The sequence below is a fragment of the Hippopotamus amphibius genome, chromosome 7, assembly GCF_030028045.1.
Source record: "Hippopotamus amphibius kiboko isolate mHipAmp2 chromosome 7, mHipAmp2.hap2, whole genome shotgun sequence".
NCBI lineage: Eukaryota > Metazoa > Chordata > Mammalia > Artiodactyla > Hippopotamidae > Hippopotamus > Hippopotamus amphibius.
Window position 1 is genome coordinate 117,525,704 of NC_080192.1, and position 23,049 is coordinate 117,548,752.

Here is a 23,049-nt window from a genome sequence, read left to right on the forward strand (position 1 = left end):
CTGGAATAACTCCATAGGACTGAACTAAATTAACCAAATAATGTCCAGATATTTTTAGGTGTATTTAAAATTAAGTGGAAATAAACCTTTGGCATCCTGGGCGAATTAGTTTTACGTAGTACACTGTGAGAGTGCTGTCCTTGGAACGTGATTAAGCTGGGTCATCTTATTTTCCAGGTGCAACACTGAACTGCAAGTCAATCAATACAGTAATTTAAGTCACTTCAACTCAAATGGAGACGTATGAAAAATTAGCTAAAATTGGAGAGGGGTCGTATGGGGTTGTATTCAAATGCAGAAACAAAACCTCTGGACAAGTGGTAGCTATTAAAAAATTTGTGGAATCTGAAGATGACCCCGTGGTTAAGAAAATAGCTCTAAGAGAAATCCGCATGTTGAAGGTAGGTTAACTTCTTCTGGACGTCTGTATTATCACGGCACTGGGTGAAATGGCTATGCCAAAATTACAAAGCATTTTAAAGTGATTTTTTTTTTCCATTGGACTTAAATTTCTTTGTATCAGCCACTGTGCACATTGACCATCACTTTGGACTTTGGCCACTTTGATGTTTAAATGCTAATATGAGTACAGCTATAGATTGTTAAAATATTGAAGTTCTGTTCCGGTTGGTAAATATTCACTGTCCTAAGTCCTCTCATCCCAGTGTTTATCCTCCCCTTCAGCCCTGGCCTTCCCCCCACCCCCATCCCCAACCCTCTCCCAAAGCCTTGTCCCCATAAACCAGCAACTAAAAGAGCATTTTGTGGCACAGAGGGGCCCACAGGGCTGTGTGTAGGCACAGATGTGGATTGGTCCCCGGCACTGGTTCCTAGGCATATTGAATCCCACCCCTCAGCCCCGCTATGTGTACACATTATACGCAAAGCTTTTAAGTTGTTTTTACTCTGATAGGATTGGATATGTAAGATTCACAAGTCCTCAATGTAAATTTTTTCTTATCCTAAAAATTGTATGATTTTAGAGCCATAAGAGAACTTAGAGATACTTCTCATCCAGCACCCTTACTTTATCAGGGAAGAAACTGAGGCAGAGGGCCGTGCTTCTCAACCATTAACATGCATCAGAATCCCCTGGGGACCTTGTGGAAACGCAGATTCTGAGTCGAGGTCTGGGGTCGGCCTGAGAGTCTGTGCTTCTAACAAACTCCCCAGTGGCACCGATGCTGCTCATCTGTGGACCACACTTTGCACAGCAAAATGGTGATCTCCTCAAGAACACACAGCTGACCTTTACTTTTGAAGTGCGTCAATCTGTTTTTAGGAAAACCCCAGAAATCCAATTTTTAAAGCGAGATAATAATTATTACATTATCTGCCCTTTCGCGTATGATTTGTAGCAGATTTCCTCAACTACAAAGTTTTAGTGTTTTGTTTGACATATAATTTGATATGCACGGAGGTTTCAAGAGCACATCCATCGTGATTTTAAAAACAGTTCCCTGTTACCTTGTAGCCAGCAGAGAGCGCTGGTCAGACAGCCGGCTCATCACAGAGTTAAGCTGCAGGGTGTGTCTGAACCTGGCAACGGGTTGTTTTCTAATAGAAGATGCTTTTTATCCACCCCCTTCCAAGTCTCCCAGTAAAGTTAATGCTCAGGCAGCACCTCCTGGGTTACAAGTGCCCAATTTGAGTGTGCGCTTGAAGGTAAGAAATAGCCAGATTCCCACTCACACTGGTCTCCAGTAATGGCTCTCAGAAGGTACATCTTCCCTGCCTCTGGCATGTTTCACTCATGTGTGCCCTGAAGAGCTCCCTTCGGTGATAAATCTACCTGACTTTCCTCCCATGCTCCTGTTATTTCAGTTTGCTTTGATTTCCCCCTCCTCCTTACCTGTTTTACCTTAGACAAGTCACTGTTTTTCTGGGCTAAGTTATTTGATTTGCGAAGAAGATATAAACTGCTGATCTACCCAAAGATAGGAGATTTGACCAGGTTAAACCTTGCCGCCGCATCCCACTGTAGCATCTGTGAGTCCCTGACTCTCCTGGTGGAGACTTTTCCACTCCCATTCTGCAGTTTTGGCCTCAGCACAAAGCAGCCTGCTTACCTCTGTGACCTGTTTCCTCCACGGTGTGCCCTTCTGCTCTTTTAGGCAGGGGAGCACATAGAAAACACATTGGTGCGGTGCTCTGGGCACACCGTTAACGTGTCATGGACTCCCTTCCCCACGCTGTTGAGGAGCAGGCACGGGATCACAGGGTGATGTTGTTGTTGTTGTTTTTCTTTTTTTCCATCAAGTTGTGTTTACAGACGATGGAGAGGATACTGTGTAAGTCCCCGTACTTAAGACTCTCTACTGGGCCTGCACAATATTTATTGAGCTTCTACTGTATACAAAATACTGCATTCTCTCTCTTTATATAGCTTTCAGCTACCAAGGGTTTGGGAAGTCGATGTGTCTTCTATGCTGGGAAGACAAGAGGAAGATGAGTTATAAGTAGGAGTGATCAGATGTCCTGGTCTATAGCTTTTGTCCCAGTGTTCAGTCTAGTTAGCTTCCCTTTTTGTCTGGTTAGCATCTTCTTTTGAAAGCATACTGGTTCATATGCAGAATTATACGGTCACCTTACCTAAAGGCAGGGTGGCCACGTACTGATTCTCCTGGGACAGCCCTGGTTTACGCTCATTACCCCAGTTGGATACAAATTATGTAGTTACTTTAATGATAGATTATTTTACTTAATCAGGGTTTTTCCTTTGGTTTGCAACATTAAACAGAGGCTGCCTTGTGAAATGCTTCAGTTTGGGAATTGAATTTAACAGATTAAACATCTAAGCATAAGAGAGAACAAGGGACTCAAAGAACAGAGCTGGAAATATGGTAAATAAATTTAAAACACAGACTAACTGTAGGGACTCCTAGAATATGCAGTTTAATGAGATTTGAAGGTTGAGATCTAGTATTTCTGAGATCCAACCCTAAAATCCAGGCTGGGTTTAAATCCAGCTGACATTCACACAAAACCCATGGCAATATGTAAGCTAAATGGGTATTGATGACTTTTAGAGTCTTTTGCTCAATAATTCCATTACCATTCTATATTCTGGTCATTTTATGACTTGTATATTTAGAATTTCCACTAAATGCACAAAGTATTTTTTTATTTTAGTGCTTATATTTTAAGTTGTACTTTATGTGCTATCTCCAGACACTCAACCAGCTTGATTGCCCTTTATTATGGGATACATTAGATAAATTATTAAATTTCTTCCAACTTTAAGATTCTATGATACTTACTAAGAGTAGTTTCTCTTGTGTGTAATTGTAATAAAATTCTCTGCAAGAGATATAGAGAGAATGATGAGGAAGGCCTTCTGCTCTTAAAATTATAAGTGGTCTGGGAGAAGCTATTACAAGAAACACATCACCAAACTTTGTATTTTAATTCCTTTGCAGCAATTAAAACACCCAAATCTTGTGAATCTCATTGAGGTATTCAGGAGAAAAAGGAAAATGCATTTGGTTTTCGAATACTGTGATCACACACTTTTACATGAGCTGGAAAGAAATCCAAACGGGTAAGTAATCTAGAAACTGAGATTGTGTGTAGCTGGTTCCCAGTTTCATTATATGTGGAATTAACTATGGCAGATTTAAAATCTGAGCCCCTCTCTACCCAGATGTATCTGCTGGCTCTCCCTCTGCAATCTCAGTTAGGATGTGCTCAAAAGGCAAAGGAACATTAACCGAGAGTAAATATTAACCTAGAGTAAATATAATATATAGTATTTAATGGACAAATCTACTGTAGATGGAAATCACAGTGTATTTCAAGGCTAAATTACATTTGGATTGTCTGAATTCAAGGAATGACGCACAGTTGAATATTAGGAAATGTATTCATATAATTCACTAATAGGTTAAATGAGAAAAAATTCATATGTTTGATAAAATTTGAAAAGGCAGTTAATAAATTCAACATCCTTTCCTGATTACTAAAAAAACAAACAAGCAAACAAAAAAAAAGCTTAGCAAACTAGGACTAAAATCCTTTCTTTACACACACACACACACACACACACAAAACTTCTTCAAATAAACAGCTAATTTTATATTCAATGATAAAACACTGAAGAAACTCATTAAAGTGAGAAACAAGACGTGAAAGGTCAAGTCCATGTAAGGTCCTAAGAAAAACAATTAGGATATATAATTTTGGGACGTGAGATAAAATTGACATTATTTGCACCATATTATTGTTCAACGAAATCTAACAGAATTGCCTAAAGAGTTATTAAAACTAATGGAGTTCGGTAGAGTGACTACAGCACTCCAAATTCCACACACAGAAATTAACAGTTTTTGTACCAATCAGCACTTTGGAAACTCTAGTGGAAAAAGATCCCATTCAAATACCAGCAACAAAAGAGTTTAGGAGTAAAGATAAAAAGAATCGTTCAGACTCTACCTAAAGACAGTTACAAAACTTAATTGAGGTACATAAAGGATTTTATTTAAATGAACATATATTTCTGGATGAAAGTATTCGTTATTATAAAGACTCTGCCTCCCTGATTTATTTATTTATTGCACAAAAATCTAATCAAAATGCCAGTGGGGTTTTTTTAACTTGAAAAAGTTAGACTAAACCAAGACGTGTTTTTTTTTGTTTTGTTTTTTAAATCTTTTGGCCGCCCCACACCCACACGGGCGTGTGGGATCTTAGTTCCCCTACCAGGGATTGAACCTGGGCCCCCTGCATTGGGAGCACTGAGTCTTAACCACTGGACCACCAGGGAAGTCCCTAAACCAAAAAGTTTTTTAAAGAAGAAAGGGAACTTCAACTGCCAAATAGTGAATCATATTAGTTTTAGAGATTCCTTTTCAAAAAAGCACCATGAACAAAACTAAAAAAGAAGGGGCAAATTGGGTAAATTATTTGCCAGATAGAGAATTAATATAATTTCATATCTACCTATGTAGATGCCTTAGAGGACTGGGACAGGGAGGGTGGGGGGAAGTTGAGGAGGGAGGGAATACGGGAATATGTGTATAAATACAGATGATTTAACTTGGTGTACCTCAAAAAAATAAATAAATAAATAAATAATTCTAAGAAAAAAAAAAGAAACTACATGTATTTAAAGCAACTGTAACTGGAATCACCTGATTAAATTTAAAATAATCTATTCCCATTCTCTAAGATCCTTCTGTGTTCAAAATAGATACAATAGGAGGGAATTCCCTGGCGGTCCAGTAGGTAGGACTCCTTGCTTTCACTGCCGAGGGCATGGGTTCAGTCCCTGGTTAGGTAACTAAGATCCCACAAGCTGTGCAGCACAGCCAAGGAAAAAAAAGAAAAAAAGAAAGAAAGGTACAATAGGTAAGTTAATTTGTAATGTGGTAGAAATTACCACCCTAACCTAGAGACTGTCATACAGAGTGAAGTGAGTCAGAAAGAGAGAAACAAATATCGTATATCAACATATATATGCGGAATGTAGAAAAATGGTACAAATCAACCGGTTTCCAAGGCAGAAATAGAGACACAGATGTAGAGAACAAACATATGGACACCAAGTGGGGAAAGCGGAGTGGGGGTGGGGGGGTTGGGGGGGAGTGAATTGGGAGATTAGGATTGCCATATATACATTACTAATAAGAAAAGAAATATCAAATTGTACACTTTAAATATATGCAGCTTATTGTATGTCAATTGTATCTCAATAAAAGTTCTTAAAAAAAAAAAGAAATTACCCCCCTACCAACAGGAAGGATTCCCTTCACTGTCATTGTACCATACATAATGCACTAATCCTCCCTTCAAGAAGCTTAAAATCTGATGAAGAACCAGACATACAAAGGAACAATTATAAGTGATTATCAGGCTATGAAGCTACCGTGTGGGTTTATAAAACTACAGCGATCCACTTCTGGCTGGCAACAGCACATCATGTACATCTGTAAATCAGGTTTCAATTTCTTTTTTTTTTTTTTTAAATTCAGCTTTACTGAAGTGTAATTGACATAGGAAAGGCTTAATTTCTTCCTCAGTTAACCGATCATACATACTTTCCCGCAAGACTGTGGCTGGGCGTTGGTGGAGGGAAGGCAGTGAATCATGAGCATTAAGAAATGCATTAGTTAGAAGAGCACCAGCATCAGGTCCCAGATGATGAAGGAGGGAGAGCCTTCCTTTGAAATGGCTTCCTGATTTCCTGGGGATGATGGGATCCCCGGATGACAGAGGGCAAGAAGGAGTGCTTCACATCCAAAAGTTACCGTAATAGGCAGTAGAGCCATAGTGGTGATCAGAATGGTTTGGTGTGACGACGGGTCCTCCCACACCAAAACAGATGGGCAGGTCGCCGAGGTTCTACTTGTTCTACATAAACTAGTGACTAGAGGCCTGGCTTGAGTCACCATAATGGACAGTTCTCAGACCCAGGGCCTCACAAATAAAGGGGAGTCAGCTGTCCTTGGGGAACAGCCCTGCAATAACATCAATGTATGCACTTAATTCTTCCTCTCAGACCCCAGAATGGTTTGTGGCCATTTACCAGGATAGTTGTGTACTGGGAAAAGAGAGCTACCCAGTTTTTCAGGAATTTCTGGACAGTGCTCTGAAGTAAAGCCAATCAGTTTGAAAGCCACTGTGGTTCACCAGTTCTGGGGGGGGATGGGCAGCTTAGTGAGAGTCAGGTGGCAAAGAAATTTTGACTTCAGTCCATCTCATGGTAATCCTAGTAGGTCCACGAATCCATCCTTGGGGTTATTTCCCCATTCCCTAACTGGATAGTGGAAATAGATACACTAGCAAATGGAAAAAGAGCCAGTTGGCTCTGATCCAAGGAATGAAGGCTATTGGGGTAGAAGGAGCCTAGCAGAAGTGTCTGGCATGCTGTTTCTTTACCAAAATAGAAAACTGAAAGCAATACTGTAGATCTGGGGACGAGCATAAGTTAGCACTACCATTCAGTACTTTGGGGAGACATAGCTGGGGCGTAGCTGAGCATGTTGCATGTGATAAATCCTCTCCAACACTCCTGTCTCCTCAAAACTTTGGATTTCTTCCTCCTCATTTTGCTAACGAATTTCTGGCATTGCAGCTTTCTTTGGCACAGGCAACCATTTAGTCCAGGTTCCAATCAACCAATTCAGCAATCAACTAGACTCACTCTTAGCTGCTCAAGGTAGTTTATTGAAACCAGGTTCACTGATTATACTGTTATAATCTGCCCAGTCTAAAATAGTGTTTCCTCCTCTCTGGTCCTACACTGATGAAATCCATTTCTACATACATATTCCAGTATCAATTAGCAAGATTTTATAGTTCTTTTTGCTATGAAATCTTCTTTTCCCCTCTTTGACTTTCTAAGAGTCCCCTTGGGACATGCTGGGATCTGACTTTGGTCAGGGTTTGCAGACCTTGAGGGGTGGAACTGGCACCCCCCCTCCCCCCACCACGCAACACAACTGTCCCAGGTGAGATCATTAGGAGGTCTCAACAAGGCAAACCCAACCTCATCACACAAGTTTGGGGGCTACTTCACATGAGAAGAGAACTTTGGCAGGAAGTTGGGATGCTTTTAGTTCTGTGAATACTCCCAAGTGTCACGTTTCAATTTTTGGAGTGTCTCTCTCAGTTAATTAACTGAGAAGTTAATTAACCTCACATAAATTCAACCTGTGTTGTCATTTAGCACCCTGCAGGATTGTTCTCAGTGTCCAGTTTTTCTGTCATCTCGGGGTAATTCCAATGGTCAATGAAGTGAGTCTTAAAAATATAAGAAATAAGGGCAACCAATGAAACTTCTGGTTTCCTGTGTCTTTTTTTTTTATAAATTTATTTATTTATCTTATTGGCTGTGTTGGGTCTTCGTTGCTGTGTGCAGGCTTTCTTTTAGTTGCGGTGAATGGGGGCTACTCTTCGTTGTGGCGCGCAGGCTCCTCATTGCCATGGCTTCTCTTGTTGCGGAGCACGGGCTCTAGGCGCATGGGCTTTAGTAGTTGCAGCACATGGGCTCAATAGCTGTGGCTCACGGACTCTAAAGCACAGGCTCAATAGTTGTGACGCACGGGCTTAGTTGCTCCGTGGCATGTGGGATCTTCCTGGAGCAGGGATCGAGCCCGTGTCCCCTGCATTGGCAGGTGGATTCTTAACCACTGCACCACCTAGGAAGCCCCTTTCCTAACTGTGTCTTGAACCAAAATATCAAAGCCCTAAAGCTGTCCTTTTTTTTTTTCTTTAATTTTTCTAGTGAAGTGAGAAACAGCCAGCCCAACCCCACTTTCCTTTTATTGTTACTTTCCCATACGTTCCCATGTTGCTCGATCACATTCAATCCAGCAAAGCCTTGCCCTGAAGATGCACTTTCTTCCAGATGACCACAGGTGATTATGTAAATAATTGGTTCATCACTAGGTGCCTACTTGCCAGTGTTCCAGCCTCTAATAGTAATTAGAGCCCCCTGCCTTCAGACCCAACTAAGCCTAGATTCCCAAAGGCCTTGACTTTGCTTCCCATACCCACTTCTGGTGTCATATTCTAATCAGGATTCAAAAACAGAAGTCACTCTAGCTAGTTTAAGCAAAAAAGGAATTTATTACAGGGTGTTAGTTTAGACAGTTTCTGAGAATGCCAGTAAAGGAAGCTTAGTTGAGGACCAATTAGGTACCAGTTACTGTTCCAGACTCCAGAGCTCCTATAATGGAAAAGGTAAAGCCCTTGCAGAGTTACAAGCCTTTGGAGAATAGTGAAGCACACTGAGGGATTAGAGAGTGCCTGATGAAGTGGGTAGGAGGGCCGATAAACACAAAGCTTTGGAGGTCTGTTCAGGGAATAGCAGACGCTAACTGCGTGGAGGTCAGTGGGAATGTGGTAGGAGATGGGGAGGGGGAGGTTAATAGATGTGAAATCATTAAGAGGCTGGTAGGCCACAGTAGAGGTTGGATTTTATTCTAGGATAACAACGGTCTACAGAGAAGGACTCGATTCATCTTGGGTGCTGATAATGAAATCAAGTTTTCCATGTCAAGTTATATAACAAACTAAAACAAAGATAATCAGCTCTGAGGTGAGCACCAGGATTCCCCTGAGTGGCTAAGAGAGCAGCCTCAGAGCGACCCAGTCTGAATTTCCTGACCCTGTCACCCTGATTAACCCTTTCGGGCTTGAACCAGAATGTCTAGTTTTGCTCTCAGGCCTTCACTATTCCAGTGTTTGGGCACTCACCCAAAGTATACTATTTAAACTATTGAGTATCAGTTGGTTTCTACAGAAGGTTTTATTTCACTCCAAAATGCTTTTGAAAAATGCTGACTGTGGCTGAATAATGTTGCAATGCTCTCTTTCTGGAATGAGTGCTGTGTGAATCTGTATTCCCTTTGATCTCTTCCTAAGATAGTGGTATTTGTTTGTAGTTGTTATTTTGTATAAGTGTTGTTTTGCCTAAAATGGAATCTGCCTTCTGAGAATCTGAGCTCACTAAGGATTCTGTTTGGAACAGAAGCCATGACTTCTCCTGTTGAGGTGCCCTTAAACACCCCTCTTTCACAACAATAGCTGGGGAGTTTCTTAGGACATTGCTTCATGCCCAGCTCCATGTTGTGAACACTGGTAACCAGGGTTCTGCCAGTCTCTGAACCCTTGCCCCTACCTGGTTTCCCAGTTGCAGGACTGGATCCCGTGCCTGGAGTCCATGGAGCCGCCCAGCATTCCGCTTCCACATGAATAGGGCCATGTGTTACGCTTGCCAGTTGCTCCCAGAATTGAAATCCACTTCCCTTCCCTCCACAGCTACCACCCTCATCTAAGTCACTAGATTTCACCTGGATTATGAAATCAGTCTCCTAATTAACCTCCCTGAATCCACTCTGCCCCCAGAAATCCATTCTCTATATATGTCACTTGCCTTCTTGAGTCCTTTCAGTGACTTCCCTTTGAACTTAGAGTAAAATGCAAATTCCTGACCCAGATGGAGAAGGCCCTTGGTGGTCGGGCCCCTGCCGGCTTCCCCAACTCCACTCACCCTTTATCCACACTGGCCGCCACACTCCCAGCTCTTTCTCACCTCAGGGCCTCTCCCTATCCTCTTCAGGCTCTTTGTATCTTTGGACTGGGTCTCAGTCCCATCTACTGGCCTCATCTGACCTCAGACCCTCATATCCTAAACCTGTGTAAATGTTAAAACCCAAACTCTTAGGGGATAGACTTTTCAGTCAACTTATGAGGTATTATTCCATTTTTATTCATGAGGAAAAGTGAAGGCACAAATAACTTCCCCAAGGTTAAAAAACTAGGAAGCAGCACAGCTGGGATTTGAACTCTGCACAAATGGCTGTACTGTTCCTTCTGCCTCATTAAAAAAATATAAACAATGTAGTCTCAGGTTTGGCTCTTAGGTAAAGGAGGGGGAGGTTAAAGTTATACCAGGATTCAGCATAGGAAATAAAAACCAGCTAGACATTGTAAGTGGAAAGGGATTTAATACCGAGAATGAGGTGCTTTCACGTGATTGAGAAGAGCTGGAGTCAGAGGGCTGCCTTCAGACCACTGATGTCAAGGGCTTGACACCATCATTGTGATCAGAGATGGGGAAGCTGCTCTGAGAAAAATACCTCCATTCAGTTGTTGCTATTTCTCAGCATTTACCCAGACCTCACGTCTTGTCACTAGTGCCATACCTAAGTCACACACAGGCCAACCCTCTGCTCTGCAAGACCAACTCCATCTGCCTGATGAGTTCAGTTTTTAAAAAGTGATCTAAACACATGGTTTAAGTGTCCAAATATGATAAAATATTAAAACTGAGTGATGGGTGTGTTTGGAATATTAGATAATTTTACATTTTTTTAATAAAAATATCCTTACAGTAGAACATTTAGTGAAAAAAATCTTGTGTTTCAGATTTTTGAAACTATGCCAACAACAACCTCATCTCCACAAAGAGGGTTGGAAAGCAAACAACACACTGAGAAAAATATTTGCAGCATCTATGTAGACTCCGATATACACTGTCTTCATAAGTCAATTTAAAGAAGAGTAAATCAATCAAAAAACAATAAAGGACATGAACAGAAAATACACAAAAGGAGAGAAGTTTAATATTCAATAATGTGAAAATTAAATAATAATGAAATGAAATTAATGAAAACCAATGTAAGATAGCTTTTTACTTGAACCACAGATTGGCAAACATAACACTGGCAAAACTGAATGTTGGCAAGACAATGAGGAGATAAGGACTTGAATGCACAGATGTTTGGAGGGTGTGTACATGTGGACAGGCTTCCTTAGAGAGGGTAGCTTGGCCATACGTTGCTGTGAAGGTGTCATCCTGGGACAGCGATGAGAACAATGGAGAGACATCAACAGAAAAGTTAGAGGGAACGTAATTGCTGCAACTTACAGAAATGGTTACGCAAAATAGTCTAAGTATTCCCAGACGGAATACAAGTTGCCCAGACCCTCAATTCCCCAATGGAAAATACTTCACAACATTTTCCACACAAAGTGAGGAATCTGCAGGGGCGGGAAGCTCCCAGCCTTCTCTTCTCATGAGCCCTTTGTTCTCCCCGGCCTCGCCTGGCCATGTACCTGCCTGCTTCCCAGGCACAGGTAACTTGTAAAACAACCCTTGCACGTGCTTGAGTGTTTACCACCAACATGAATTGGATGAATTTGGAAGGTCAGTCTTCAAGTATGTCTTTTTTCCTGCAAAACCAGGTCTCAGGTCTACCAGAAGTTCATACCTGCAGGATCAAAATGTAACACATACCTGCCATAGGTCCCAGAAATCCCACCTCTAGAACTTACCTTAAAAAGATAATTGCGCAACTGCCATAGATGGATGATTAGATACTCACTGAAGCATTGTTTCTAGAAATGAAAATTGGGTTAAGCCTAATTGCTTATCAATGGGGACTAAGTAAATTATGATACATCCATATAATGAAATCCTTGGCCACCAAAACACATTGTATACATATTAGTATCTCAACGCATAGGATGTTTCTGAAAGAGGCAGGGGAAGTTGCAGAGGATGAAATAGTTGGCTAGGCAGGTATGGGAGCAAATTCTTCATGGATATCCTTTTAACTTTAAAAATATTGAACCACATGAATGCATTGATTTAATATTAAAAAGTAAATGCAGAGAGAGACAGGCAAGGGAGAGAAACAGATTCCTAAAGGGACAGTCACTGTAAATTACAGCAATTATTTTGAGCTAGCAAGATTTGAGTCAACACTTTCTATTTCTTTAGTTTTCTATAGTTTGAATTTTCATGGTAAGCATGTATCATTTTTACAGATGTAAAAATTTCAAATTACAAAGGAAAATTATGTAAGTATAAAGAAAATGTAGTAAAGCAATTTGCATTAAAACATTAAAAAAGAAGAAAAATTTCCAGGACTCCCTTTGCGAGGCACCCATTGGCCATGACAAGCCCCGCCCATTCCATTTCTATTCCCAGTTCTGCTCCGGTAACCCCATTTTAGGAGTTTTCATTTCCTTTCTTATTTTTTTTTCCCCAGAGTTGCTGATGGAGTGATCAAAAGTGTGTTATGGCAAACACTTCAAGCTCTTAATTTCTGTCACAGACATAATGTAAGTAACATTTTCTAAGGTGTTTGCTAACTTCTTCATGATGACTCTTTTCTTCTAAATAGCTCAGGGGTCTATTTGCAGAGCTAATGAGGGAGGGAAAATAAGAACCAGGAGAGCAAAGCAAAAGAAAGTTACAGAATATGAGGGAAAGGAATGCATTATTCATGGCCCCTTTCCAGTTTCTGTAAGAATCAAATTACTCATTCTTTGAGTTAAAAGTTTGTATAAACTTATTGTCTCCTTTTGCCACAGTACTAATGATTCCTATAATTATTTTTAAATTGGATTAAAATAAGTTTTCAGGATATCAGTAGTGTAACCGTCCATGGCACTTGATTTTTTTTTTAATGTCTCAAGTCTTTTATTCTATGACAGTCCCCTTTCCCTTACCTTTTTATCCCCCCACCATTAATTTTTTATAGCCATGGGTGTCAGACTTGAACATACATCAAAATCACCTGGCGGGCTTGTTAAGACACATTTTGCTGGGCCCATCCCTGGAGTTTCTGATTCCATAGGTCTGGGACAGGACCTGAGAACTTGCATTTCTGAGATTTTCCCAGTTGATACTGAAGCTGCTGGTCCTAGAACCACACTTTGACTACTGTTGTTTTGTAGAAATCATTTTGGCTGATTGCTTCCTCTGTGTTATTTAACTTGCTCTTTCACCTGTATTTACTGTAAGTTGGTGTTTATATGCAGAGGCTTGGTCGTACTTGGGTTCAATTTTTTAGACAGGAATGCTTCCCACATAGTGCTGTACACTTCTTATTGAGCCACCTTCGTGAGGCGTATATCATGTCTGGTTGTCCTTCCCACGTTTGATCATCTTAACATAGATCAGGGGATTTAGGAGGTGTTCATTTCATCCTCTCCATTAGCACTTTCCCTGTCAATCTTTTATTTGGTTTTAGCATTCATAGATAATTATTACCCATCTCCAGTATTTCATCAGGGTTAAAAGGTGGTGATTTTCTAATTCGGTTATTTCCTCTGCATTTGTTAACTGGAATTCTGTGGAGAATAATTTACTGCTGTGGACTCCAGCTACTGTACAGGAAGATAAGTATGGGATTATTCCCTTTATTTGTCAATACTCAGAGTGCTGAGCTCGTGTCTCAGTAACCTCCAAGAGTAAACAGTGAAGGGTTTTGGGGAGGTGTAGGGCATCGTTATAAACTTGTGGATTTTATGTATTTGATGTGTTTCGATCCTTTGCAATCATTGTTTTCTCTGATGTTCAAATTGGCCCATCTTAGGCCAGTGGGAGCTTCTTAAATTAGGCCGTTGGGTGCTTTTGCTATAATGATAGTTTTTAAAAAATAACTCTAGACCTTTTGAGTTGGTGCCTACACAGAGGCAGTGTTGAGGCAAGGATACAGACTACCATATGGTCAATTTTGATGCCAGCAGAATATCTATCATACTAGTCTAGGATTGCTGAAAAAGAGTACAAGAGCATGGAACTAAATTTCAGTACTTAGGGAAAGCTTCCTTTAGTTTTAAGAAAGTCAGTGAAGTTTTGTTTTTGTTGTTGTTGATTTTTTTTTTTTTTTTGGTTTTTTGGTTTGCTTTTTGTTAGGATAAGTCAGAAGCTTTTACTTTCTATTGATAGAGTACAGAGGGATATTGTTCACAAGATACATAAACCTGTTTTTCATGATGCAAATTGTACTTTCATGTGATTACTAAAGATGATGCTGAATTGAATCCACGTAACTCTGTTGCTTTCCACCATGCTGTGAGGGGCATTCAGGTTCACCTAAGCTTGCTGCTAGTCTTATGGGTAATTAGAATGATTTTTTAAAAATTCCGTTTACCATAAATGTTTGTACATTATCCCTGTGTAATCAGACACGTTGCTGTGTACTAGATTATAAGCTTGAATGTAATGTCTGTGGCTGATTTATCTCTGTATCTCTGTAATGCCCAGCATGCATATTTTTATATAAAAGTTGCTCAGGAAATGTTTATTGAATAACTGGGTGAATGAATGAATGAATGGAATCAATCAGTCAACTTACGTACCTGATTATGACTTACTATTTCCAGTGGAGCCAAACATTACTGTAGCTCAACACAACTGTCACCATTCCTCTGCTTGGAACAACACATTCTGTACCTTTAACTTTACAATATTGAAAACCTCCAATTTATAATCTATGGCCTTTATTAAAAATGGCTAATTTTTCAAACTTTCTTCCTCCAACATGGAAATTACTTCTGAACTCTGGTTATCCCATTTTCATATTCTATGGTAAGCCTTCATGTATCTTTCTTTAAATAAATCTATTAGCTAAAATGCACGCAAAGGAAAAAATCTAAATCATATACAAGCTGTTACAATACTACATCTAAAACCTTTATACTCTCCTTATTTTAAAGGAACCCTCATAATACTCTCAAAGAATAGAAAAGGCAATCTGACCAAAAGGTGTTGCTGAAGACTCACAGCGTTCAACCTGTGGTGACCATGACTACCTTTTTATCTCCAGAGCAGTGATCCTAACCGAGAAAGCAAGGTGACAGTAGTAAGGCATTAAGGCCTTGCTACTCAAAGTGCAGTTCATAGAGATCACCTGAGAGCTCATGAGAAGTGCAGAATCTCAGGCCCATTCCAGTTCCACTGACTCAGAATCTGCCCTTTAACAAGATCTCCAGGTGATTCCTGTGCACATTAGATTTTGAGAAGCACTGGACTTAAAAAAAACACCTATTCACTTTGTTCTTTTTTTACCCTATAATATGGCTAAAGTGACCATTTAGCATCATTATGAACTCATGGATTTTAATATATTTAATGTATTGATTAGAGAAAAAGAACTTCATGTCAAAACGACAAAATTATAGTGACTTCCAAAATATGAGCGTGTCTGGCTGTAATGTCCATCATCCATCATCCTCTTGTTGATATCAATGTCCTGGTTGTCAAGGAAGCAGTTTCTTTCCTCTATCATTGCTGTGTGAGTATCCATCCATAAGATTCAAAGAACAGTCTTCTCAGATGTCCATCCAGGCTATATAAAGAAGCAACTTCTGACCAGGAAGTTTCCGGAGATGATTCTTTTTTTTTTTTTTTTTTTTTTTGCCACATTGCGGCACACAGAACTTCCCCGACCAGGGATAAAACCCATGCCCCCTGCATTGGAAGCATGAGTCTCAACCACTGGACCACCAGGGAAGTCCCCAGAGATGATTCTTAAAATTAAGGGTCAGGTTTCAAATACTATGGATACCTCTTTTTGCTGGCTTGTGAGATTGTAAAAATGAGATTGTACATCAGTGAGATTGTACATCAGCCGCAATAACCCAATTTAAGCAATGTTTGCTAAAAGCTGTGTATGAAACCCAAGTTTATTAAAATGTTTTAGTTACACTGACTTGCAAGTTTCTTGTTCTTTGGTGGAAAATAAGCTGATTGCAAGAGGCATTGCAGAGCTTGCGCTGAGTGCAGCTTTGCAGTGGAGAAAGTGTATGCTGTATGTCTAAGCATTCATGCTCTGTTTCTTACTATTCCAGTGATTTTTTTACTCTCTGTTTCTTTCTTCAATACTCCATCTGTCCTTCTTTATTTATAGCTTCTCTTACTTGCATCCACACTAATAATATTTTCTGTTTCTTTGGGATATCAATACTTCATTTGCCTTTGTATTTTTTTTTTTTTAATATTTATCCATTTATTTGGCTGCACCAGGTCTTAGTTGCAGCTCTCGGTATCTCTTAGTTTCCTGACCAGAGGTCAAACCTGGGCCCCCTGCATTGGGAGTGCGGAGTCTTAACCACTGGACCACCAGGAAAGTTCCTGCCTTTGTATGTTTTGGTTGGAAAATAAGTAGCTGTAAATTTCACATGGATTTGCATATTTGAATAGGCAAATAGGACTTCCCTGGTGGTCCACGCTCCCAATGCAGGGGACTTGGATTAGATCTCTGGTCAAGGAACTAGATCCCACAGGCTGCAACTAAGAGTTTGCATGCTGCAACTAAAGATCCCGCAATTAAAACTCCCTTGTGCCACAACTAAGACCCGGTATAGCCAAATAAATAAACATTTATTAAAAAATAAATAAATAGGCCAATTTACTTGGTAATGACACACATAGTCCAGAAATTTTAGACTTTGATGCAAACTCATCTGAGGGATATAACCTGTTCTTATTAAATCACTCACTATTATAGGTGAGTATGACTCAGAATATTGATCCAGTTTTCATAAATGTGTTACTTTAAAAGGTAGGATGAAAACTATGCTGGTTTACATTACAACAATGTATTTTTAAAATTTAATATCTAAGGCCTTAGGACTTTTAAGAGGCCTTAAAAGTTTTCTTCTAACTGCTGGTTGTACAAATTATGAAACAGTTGACAGTAATTGAGACTAAATACGAACAAGCTTCTAGTACCAGTGCCATTTTTATGACCCAAAATGAATTTCGGGTTCAACATTTTCTTTTCCTGGGTAGCTATTATAGAAGCAAAAAAAAAAATTAGTTCAAAATTGTCAGTTTGACAGGACTACTTAAAGAGACTGACAACACAACAGAAAAGTGAGGAAGGAGGAGGTGATTATTGTGGTACTCAATCCGGAGACTGTCGGTAGCCATGTGTAATCACAGGATTGTTGCAAAGATGAACTAATTCATGAGGAAGTGCTCTGAGAAGTCCAGAGTTCCGCACAAGGGCTGAGTTGTAGAAAAAAGAGCACCATCGTTTTTTATCTGTTTGCTTGTTTGGAGGGAGGATAACCTGGAAAGCTAAACTTCTGAAGAATAGGGCCTGAGTTGCTTTCTCCCAGAGCATCCACAACATGGAATAGCCATTTCTGGAATAACAGTGAGTGGGGCTCACGCAGCCCACCTTCATCCATGCCCCCAGCTTAGCCCTCGCGCGTCCAGGAAGGAGCATCTGCTTCATTCAGAGTCATGGGGTGATGCGGCAAGTTGTAAGGTCCCCACGTGTAGAGGACTCTGAGGGGAGAATGCCTCCCAGTGATGACCCGCCCTCCCAGGAGCGACTCCAACAGCATCATGTGGTCACGTCTCAAGAGAGCTGTTAATGGTTCCAGATTAGCTCACTGCTGAGGATACTCACCCCCTGAGGCCGAATCTTTGGTATCTCGTGCTAATAGGTGATGGTACATCCCAGCTTGCCCAGGTCAGTTATGGTCTGTTGTCCTCGAATAGTAATTTGTAGAGCTCCCTTTCACGCATCCTGACTGGGTGATAAGATGGTCGCTCTAATGAATTTTACCTCTGTTGTCATTCAAGTGTTTTTCCAGTTTCTCAAATCTGCAATATTTATGCAACCTGAATTGTGATTCTTGGGTGGCAGCTGTTCTTATTAGAGGCACTCTTGAGCATTATCTCATTCAAGGTTGTGGTTTTTTTTTAATTGCAGTATAGTTGATTTACAGTGTTGTGTTAATTACTGCTATAAAGCAGAGTGATTCAGTTATACATATATACATATATTTTTTAAGACATTTTATTTATTTTACTTTTGGCTGCATTGGGTCTTTGTTGCTGTGCCCGGGCTTCCTCTAGTTGCGGCAAGTGGGGGCTACTCCTCGTTGTGGTGTGCCAGTTTCTCATTGTGGTGGCTTCTCTTGTTGTGGAGCACAGGCTCTAGGCTCTTGGGCTTCGGTAGTTGCGGCACATGGGCTCAGTAGTTGTGACTCTCAGGCTCTAGAGCACAGGCTCAGTAGTTGTGGGGCATGGGCTTAATTGCTCTGTGGCATGTGGGGTCTTCCCAGCCCAGGGATCGAACCCATGTCCCCTGTGCCACCAGGGAAGCCCTACATTCTTTTTTTATTTTCTTTCCCATTATGGTTTATCATAAGATATTAAATATAGTTCTCTGTGCTATACAGTAGGACCTTGTTTCATTCATGGTTTTGCCTCTTACTGTTTAAATAGGGCTCAGTAAAAAGTGGAAGAAATAATTATATGATACTCCCTTATCAAGAATATTTTTCAGTTTTCCTATCCAATAATTATTTTAATTTCTTCCCTAGTATAGCAACATTTTTTCTTCTGATATAAGATTTACAAGTGAAAAAAATGTCAATTTAAGTTTTTAGAAAAATGAAGGAAAACCATATTTGTGTTTATCTCACAGGCTATGTTTATCATTTAAACTAATAGTTAATGTTCATTATGCTTTGTTGTATTGATGACTCAGGGAAATATTTAAATATTTTCTTACAGTGTATTCATAGAGATGTAAAACCTGAAAATATTCTAATAACTAAGCAAGGAATAATCAAGATCTGTGACTTTGGGTTTGCACGAATTCTGAGTAAGTAACAATTTTTTACTAACTTATCCAACTCAGATGACTTTGAAATGATATAGTTTAAATTATTACTTTAGGTATTGAATGTATGCTAATTGTTATATTGTTATCATTCAAAAGGGAAATTTCACTTTAACCTTTTAGTCAGTACATTAGTTCTCACTTCAATTCCATCCAATCAACTACAATTTATTGGATGTCACATTTATGTGCTTTGCCCCATAGGAAAGGAAGAGAATTACAAGATGCATTTCAGGTCTTCATGCACTTATAATCCAAAGAGAAAGAATCAAAAGAATGATACAAGATGATTGGCAATAAAGTACTAAAGTGAAGGGGCAGATGGTTCCCTGGAGGGAGATGATAATGTGGGTCTAGAGTGGTTGGGAAGAACTTCATGGAGCTAATGAGACTAGGAAAGTAAACTGAAAGTTACGGAGAGGATTCAGAGACAGTGCTGAGAAAAAAAAGTCCTCCCAGAGAGGGAAGAACCAAAGGGAAAGGGGGACAAATAATGATATCTCCTTGAATCTGGAACTGTGCAGCAGGTAAAAACATGCATTAACAACAGACACATTGCGGGTGGGGGTGCACGTAATCAGTATCCCGAAAGGACCCAGACGCAGGTGATTTGACAATGCACTGGGAAGCTGGCTTATACTTGAACTTACACTACAGAAATTCTCACTACCCCCTCACCCCAGCCCTCTCTATTTAGGATTCTGTAGATGTGAACCAGCTAAGGTACCTTTGGAAGTTGAATTTTTTTTTAATTGAAGAATAGTTGATTTACAACATTATGTTTGTTTCAGGTATACAGTATAGTGATTCAGTATTTTTATGGATTATATTCCATTATAGGTTATTACAAGGTAATGGATATAACTCCCTGTACTATACAGTGTTTTCTTGTTGCTTATCTATTATATATGGTATGGAAGGTGAATTTACTAAGTGCACAGTGTAACTGTTTACTGAATTAGTGCCTTGCTGCATGAACTGTTAGGAGTATCGTGGCTTCTGAGAATTACTGAGGCTGATCTGAATGCCTGACCTGCCCTTGGGAGTAGTTCCTCTCTTGGGAGAATGTGACCCACCTGATCTGACGGATGCATTTGCAGTTCCAGGAGATGCCTACACTGATTATGTCGCTACGAGATGGTACCGAGCTCCTGAACTTCTTGTGGGAGACACCCAATATGGTTCTTCAGTCGACGTATGGGCCACCGGTTGCGTTTTTGCAGAACTCCTGACCGGCCAGCCACTCTGGCCTGGAAAATCAGATGTGGACCAACTTTATCTGATAATCAGAACACTGGGTATAAGTTCCATTTTATGGCTCCAAAGAGTTGCTAAATTGTCATGGTAGTAGCATGTCATTGTAATGAATAACAAACAAGGGCTTTCTTTTGTCTCCAAAGTGCTACTCAGGATGGCTGTTCTGGGCTGTAGCCAAAGCCCGACCCTTTTCTCAACGTGTAGAGCAATAACTCCTGTCAGTGAGGAGCTTTCAGATGGCTTTCCAAGTCAAGTCAAGTCAATTAGCCGTGGAATAAACTATACATTTGCTTTCCTTATCAGGCCAAGATAGGACTGAGGGTATGAGTCAGCTGCATAGAGCTTACACTAAAGATATTTCATCAAATGCAGTTTCTGTCCACCGTAAAAGAGGATTTCCCCCTTTTCCCTTAGTGCAGGGATCAGCAAACTTTTTCTATAAAGGGCCAAATGGTAAACATTTTAGGTTTTGTAGGCTGTACAGCCTCTGTTGCAACTCCTCGAATCTGCTCCTTTATACTTAAGAATTTACAAATGACTTTCACACACACCATCTCTTTCAGTCTTAAGAAAAACCCCTGAAGGACATTATAACATCTTTCATTGTGCCTGTTATTACAAATGAAGAAACTGAGGCTCTGGGAGTTTCCATACAACTAGCTAAGCGCAGAATAAGAATGGACTCAAATGCTCTCTCTCATGAGCTTCCGTCACGTGTCAGCATCCTCGGCACTTGTCTACTTCCACCTGGTTGGAAGAGAACATAACCCAAAAGATTAGCTGCAGCTTTCCACCAGCAGCGTGCATGCAGAGTGATCAGCTACACACAAGACGGCTGTTATTAATCCCTCCCCATAGGCTCCCTGGCAGCATGGCTGCTGGGCAGGGGAACTGCTGCTGTCTGATCTGCTGCAGTTTTCTGTCTGGTTCCAACACATCCTTCTGCGCAGTCCCACAGCATGGAAAATGTGGGGGAGGTGGAGGATCACGACAGGCCACACCTTAAGCTTATACTCTTTAATTGATTTCCTCCAAGGCTGGTAGAAGTTTACATTAGGCAGCTGTCAGACAGACCTGAGTTTGAATCCTGGGTCTGTCACCTAATAACTGTGTGACTTTAGACAGGTTATCAAACCTCTGAGGCTCATTCTGTCACTGGGACAGTAGAAATGAAAGACAGCAACGATTGTGAGAGGGCTGTGAGATTAAATGAGAGCATATGTGTCCAGCCCTCCAACACCGCTTGCTCACCTCCTCTCTTGGTGGCGGCTGAGTGGCAAACCAAGCCACACGCAGCAAAGAGAGCTCCTTGGGAGCACTGACCCTCCCTGAGAAGGTATGTTTTTGCAGTGACCCATTCCTCCCAAATCAGGAGGGGATGATCCGGCTCAGTATTTCTTTCACATCTGGACCTCGGAAGTTAACAGTTTAAGCATTATTTTATTTTTACTAAATTTATCATGAGTTATGTGGTTTGTATTTTACAGGAAAACTAATCTCAAGACATCAATCTATCTTTAAAAGTAACCAATTTTTCCATGGCATCAGTATTCCTGAACCAGAGGACATGGTAAATTGCTCGATTTGCGTGTTGCGTTGTGTTGCTATTTTCTTTAAAGGGATTGTTGTTTCTTCTTTAGTGTTTGTGCTTTGGGCTCCTGTTTTCCGTACAACACACTGGCACAGGTCAAAGAAATTACGTAAAAACTACCTAAAATGAACCAAGAGAATGCTTAAAAAATCTACTTGCCCTATCTATTCAAAGATTAACTTAATTTTAAATCTGAAGTAAAAGCATACTTAGTTCCTTCATAAATACCGTAATCCTTTTAATTAAAACACTCAGGTACCTTTCCCTGAAATAATTATGAAATAATTATTTTCTCATAAAGAGTACTTACCGTAGTTGTCTTTATTTTGAAAAAAAAAAATGCATTCTCCATTTTTTTTCAGCTTCTGAAACAAACTTCAAATCAATAAAAACTATTTCTTTACAACATATAATTTCACATGGAAGGTCATTCTACAAAATGCTCCTCATTGTATTCGAATCATAACTGCAAATCACAGTGATCACCTCTACACTCTTCCTGTGGTCTTTGCCTTTCTTTGGGAATCTACCAATGATGACTTGACCCTCTTACTCTCTGTAGTCATTGATTTTCTGTCTGCGTTACCTAAGTTTGGGCTCTGATCCTTAAAACTCCATACGGTCTAGATCCTGCCTATAGAATGAGAGGACTGTCGGGGGAGGCACGTGCCACGCTCCAGCTGTGTTGGAGACTGAGTGGTGCGGAGGTAGGGAGAGTCTGTGAAGCCAGGTCAGGATTTATGGTACCTGTGCAATACCAGGTTCCGGTGGTCCCAACTTCTCTAAATACCCTGTCCATCTTAAATTTATTTCATATGATACCTTGATTTATGTACTGGATTTCTTTTTTATTATATTTGTTAAGGCTCTTAACAAATATAATAAAAGGTTAAAAGTTGAATTACAAGTCTAGAGGTTAAATTACAAAAGAATATTTATGTAACAGGTTTGATTTAAAAACTAAAATATAACAAATTCACATGTACCTGCTGCTTAGTTAAGGAAGGAGAATATTGCCAGTAACTTTGAAGCTTCCCCCTCCCCATGTACTCTTCCTCAGTCCCATTCTCTTCCCCCTTACTATTCTGAATTTTGTGTTTATCATTCTATTGCTTTGTGTAGTGCTCTTAATCATGCAGCTCAGTGTATTTTCCTTAATGCTCAAAGCATCCCTGTAAGTAGATCAGGCATCCCTATAAGTAGATATTATGGTACTGTTGTATGATTTCAGAAGGGGACGTTTAGAACGAGCATTTACCAAACACCAATTGCAAGACACTGGGAAATTAAGAAAAATCTTCAATTTTTCCCATT

At 40.1% G+C, this 23,049-nt stretch overlaps 1 protein-coding gene across 2 annotated transcripts in view; it reads left to right on the top strand.

The window, feature by feature from the left end:
* Positions 1–23,049, top strand: part of CDKL4 (cyclin dependent kinase like 4) — a 46,542-nt gene that overhangs the window by 17,739 nt on the left and 5,754 nt on the right. Inside the window, exons 2-7 of one of the 2 annotated variants that reach the window (XM_057742136.1) lie at positions 178–401; positions 3,420–3,541; positions 12,501–12,573; positions 18,779–18,869; positions 19,988–20,185; positions 21,632–21,714. In XM_057742136.1, coding sequence (XP_057598119.1) covers positions 234–401; positions 3,420–3,541; positions 12,501–12,573; positions 18,779–18,869; positions 19,988–20,185; positions 21,632–21,714 — 735 coding nt within the window. In that variant the 5' untranslated portion in view covers positions 178–233. The remainder of the gene's footprint in view (positions 1–177; positions 402–3,419; positions 3,542–12,500; positions 12,574–18,778; positions 18,870–19,987; positions 20,186–21,631; positions 21,715–23,049) is intronic. The other variant, XM_057742137.1, reaches the window with a different exon arrangement.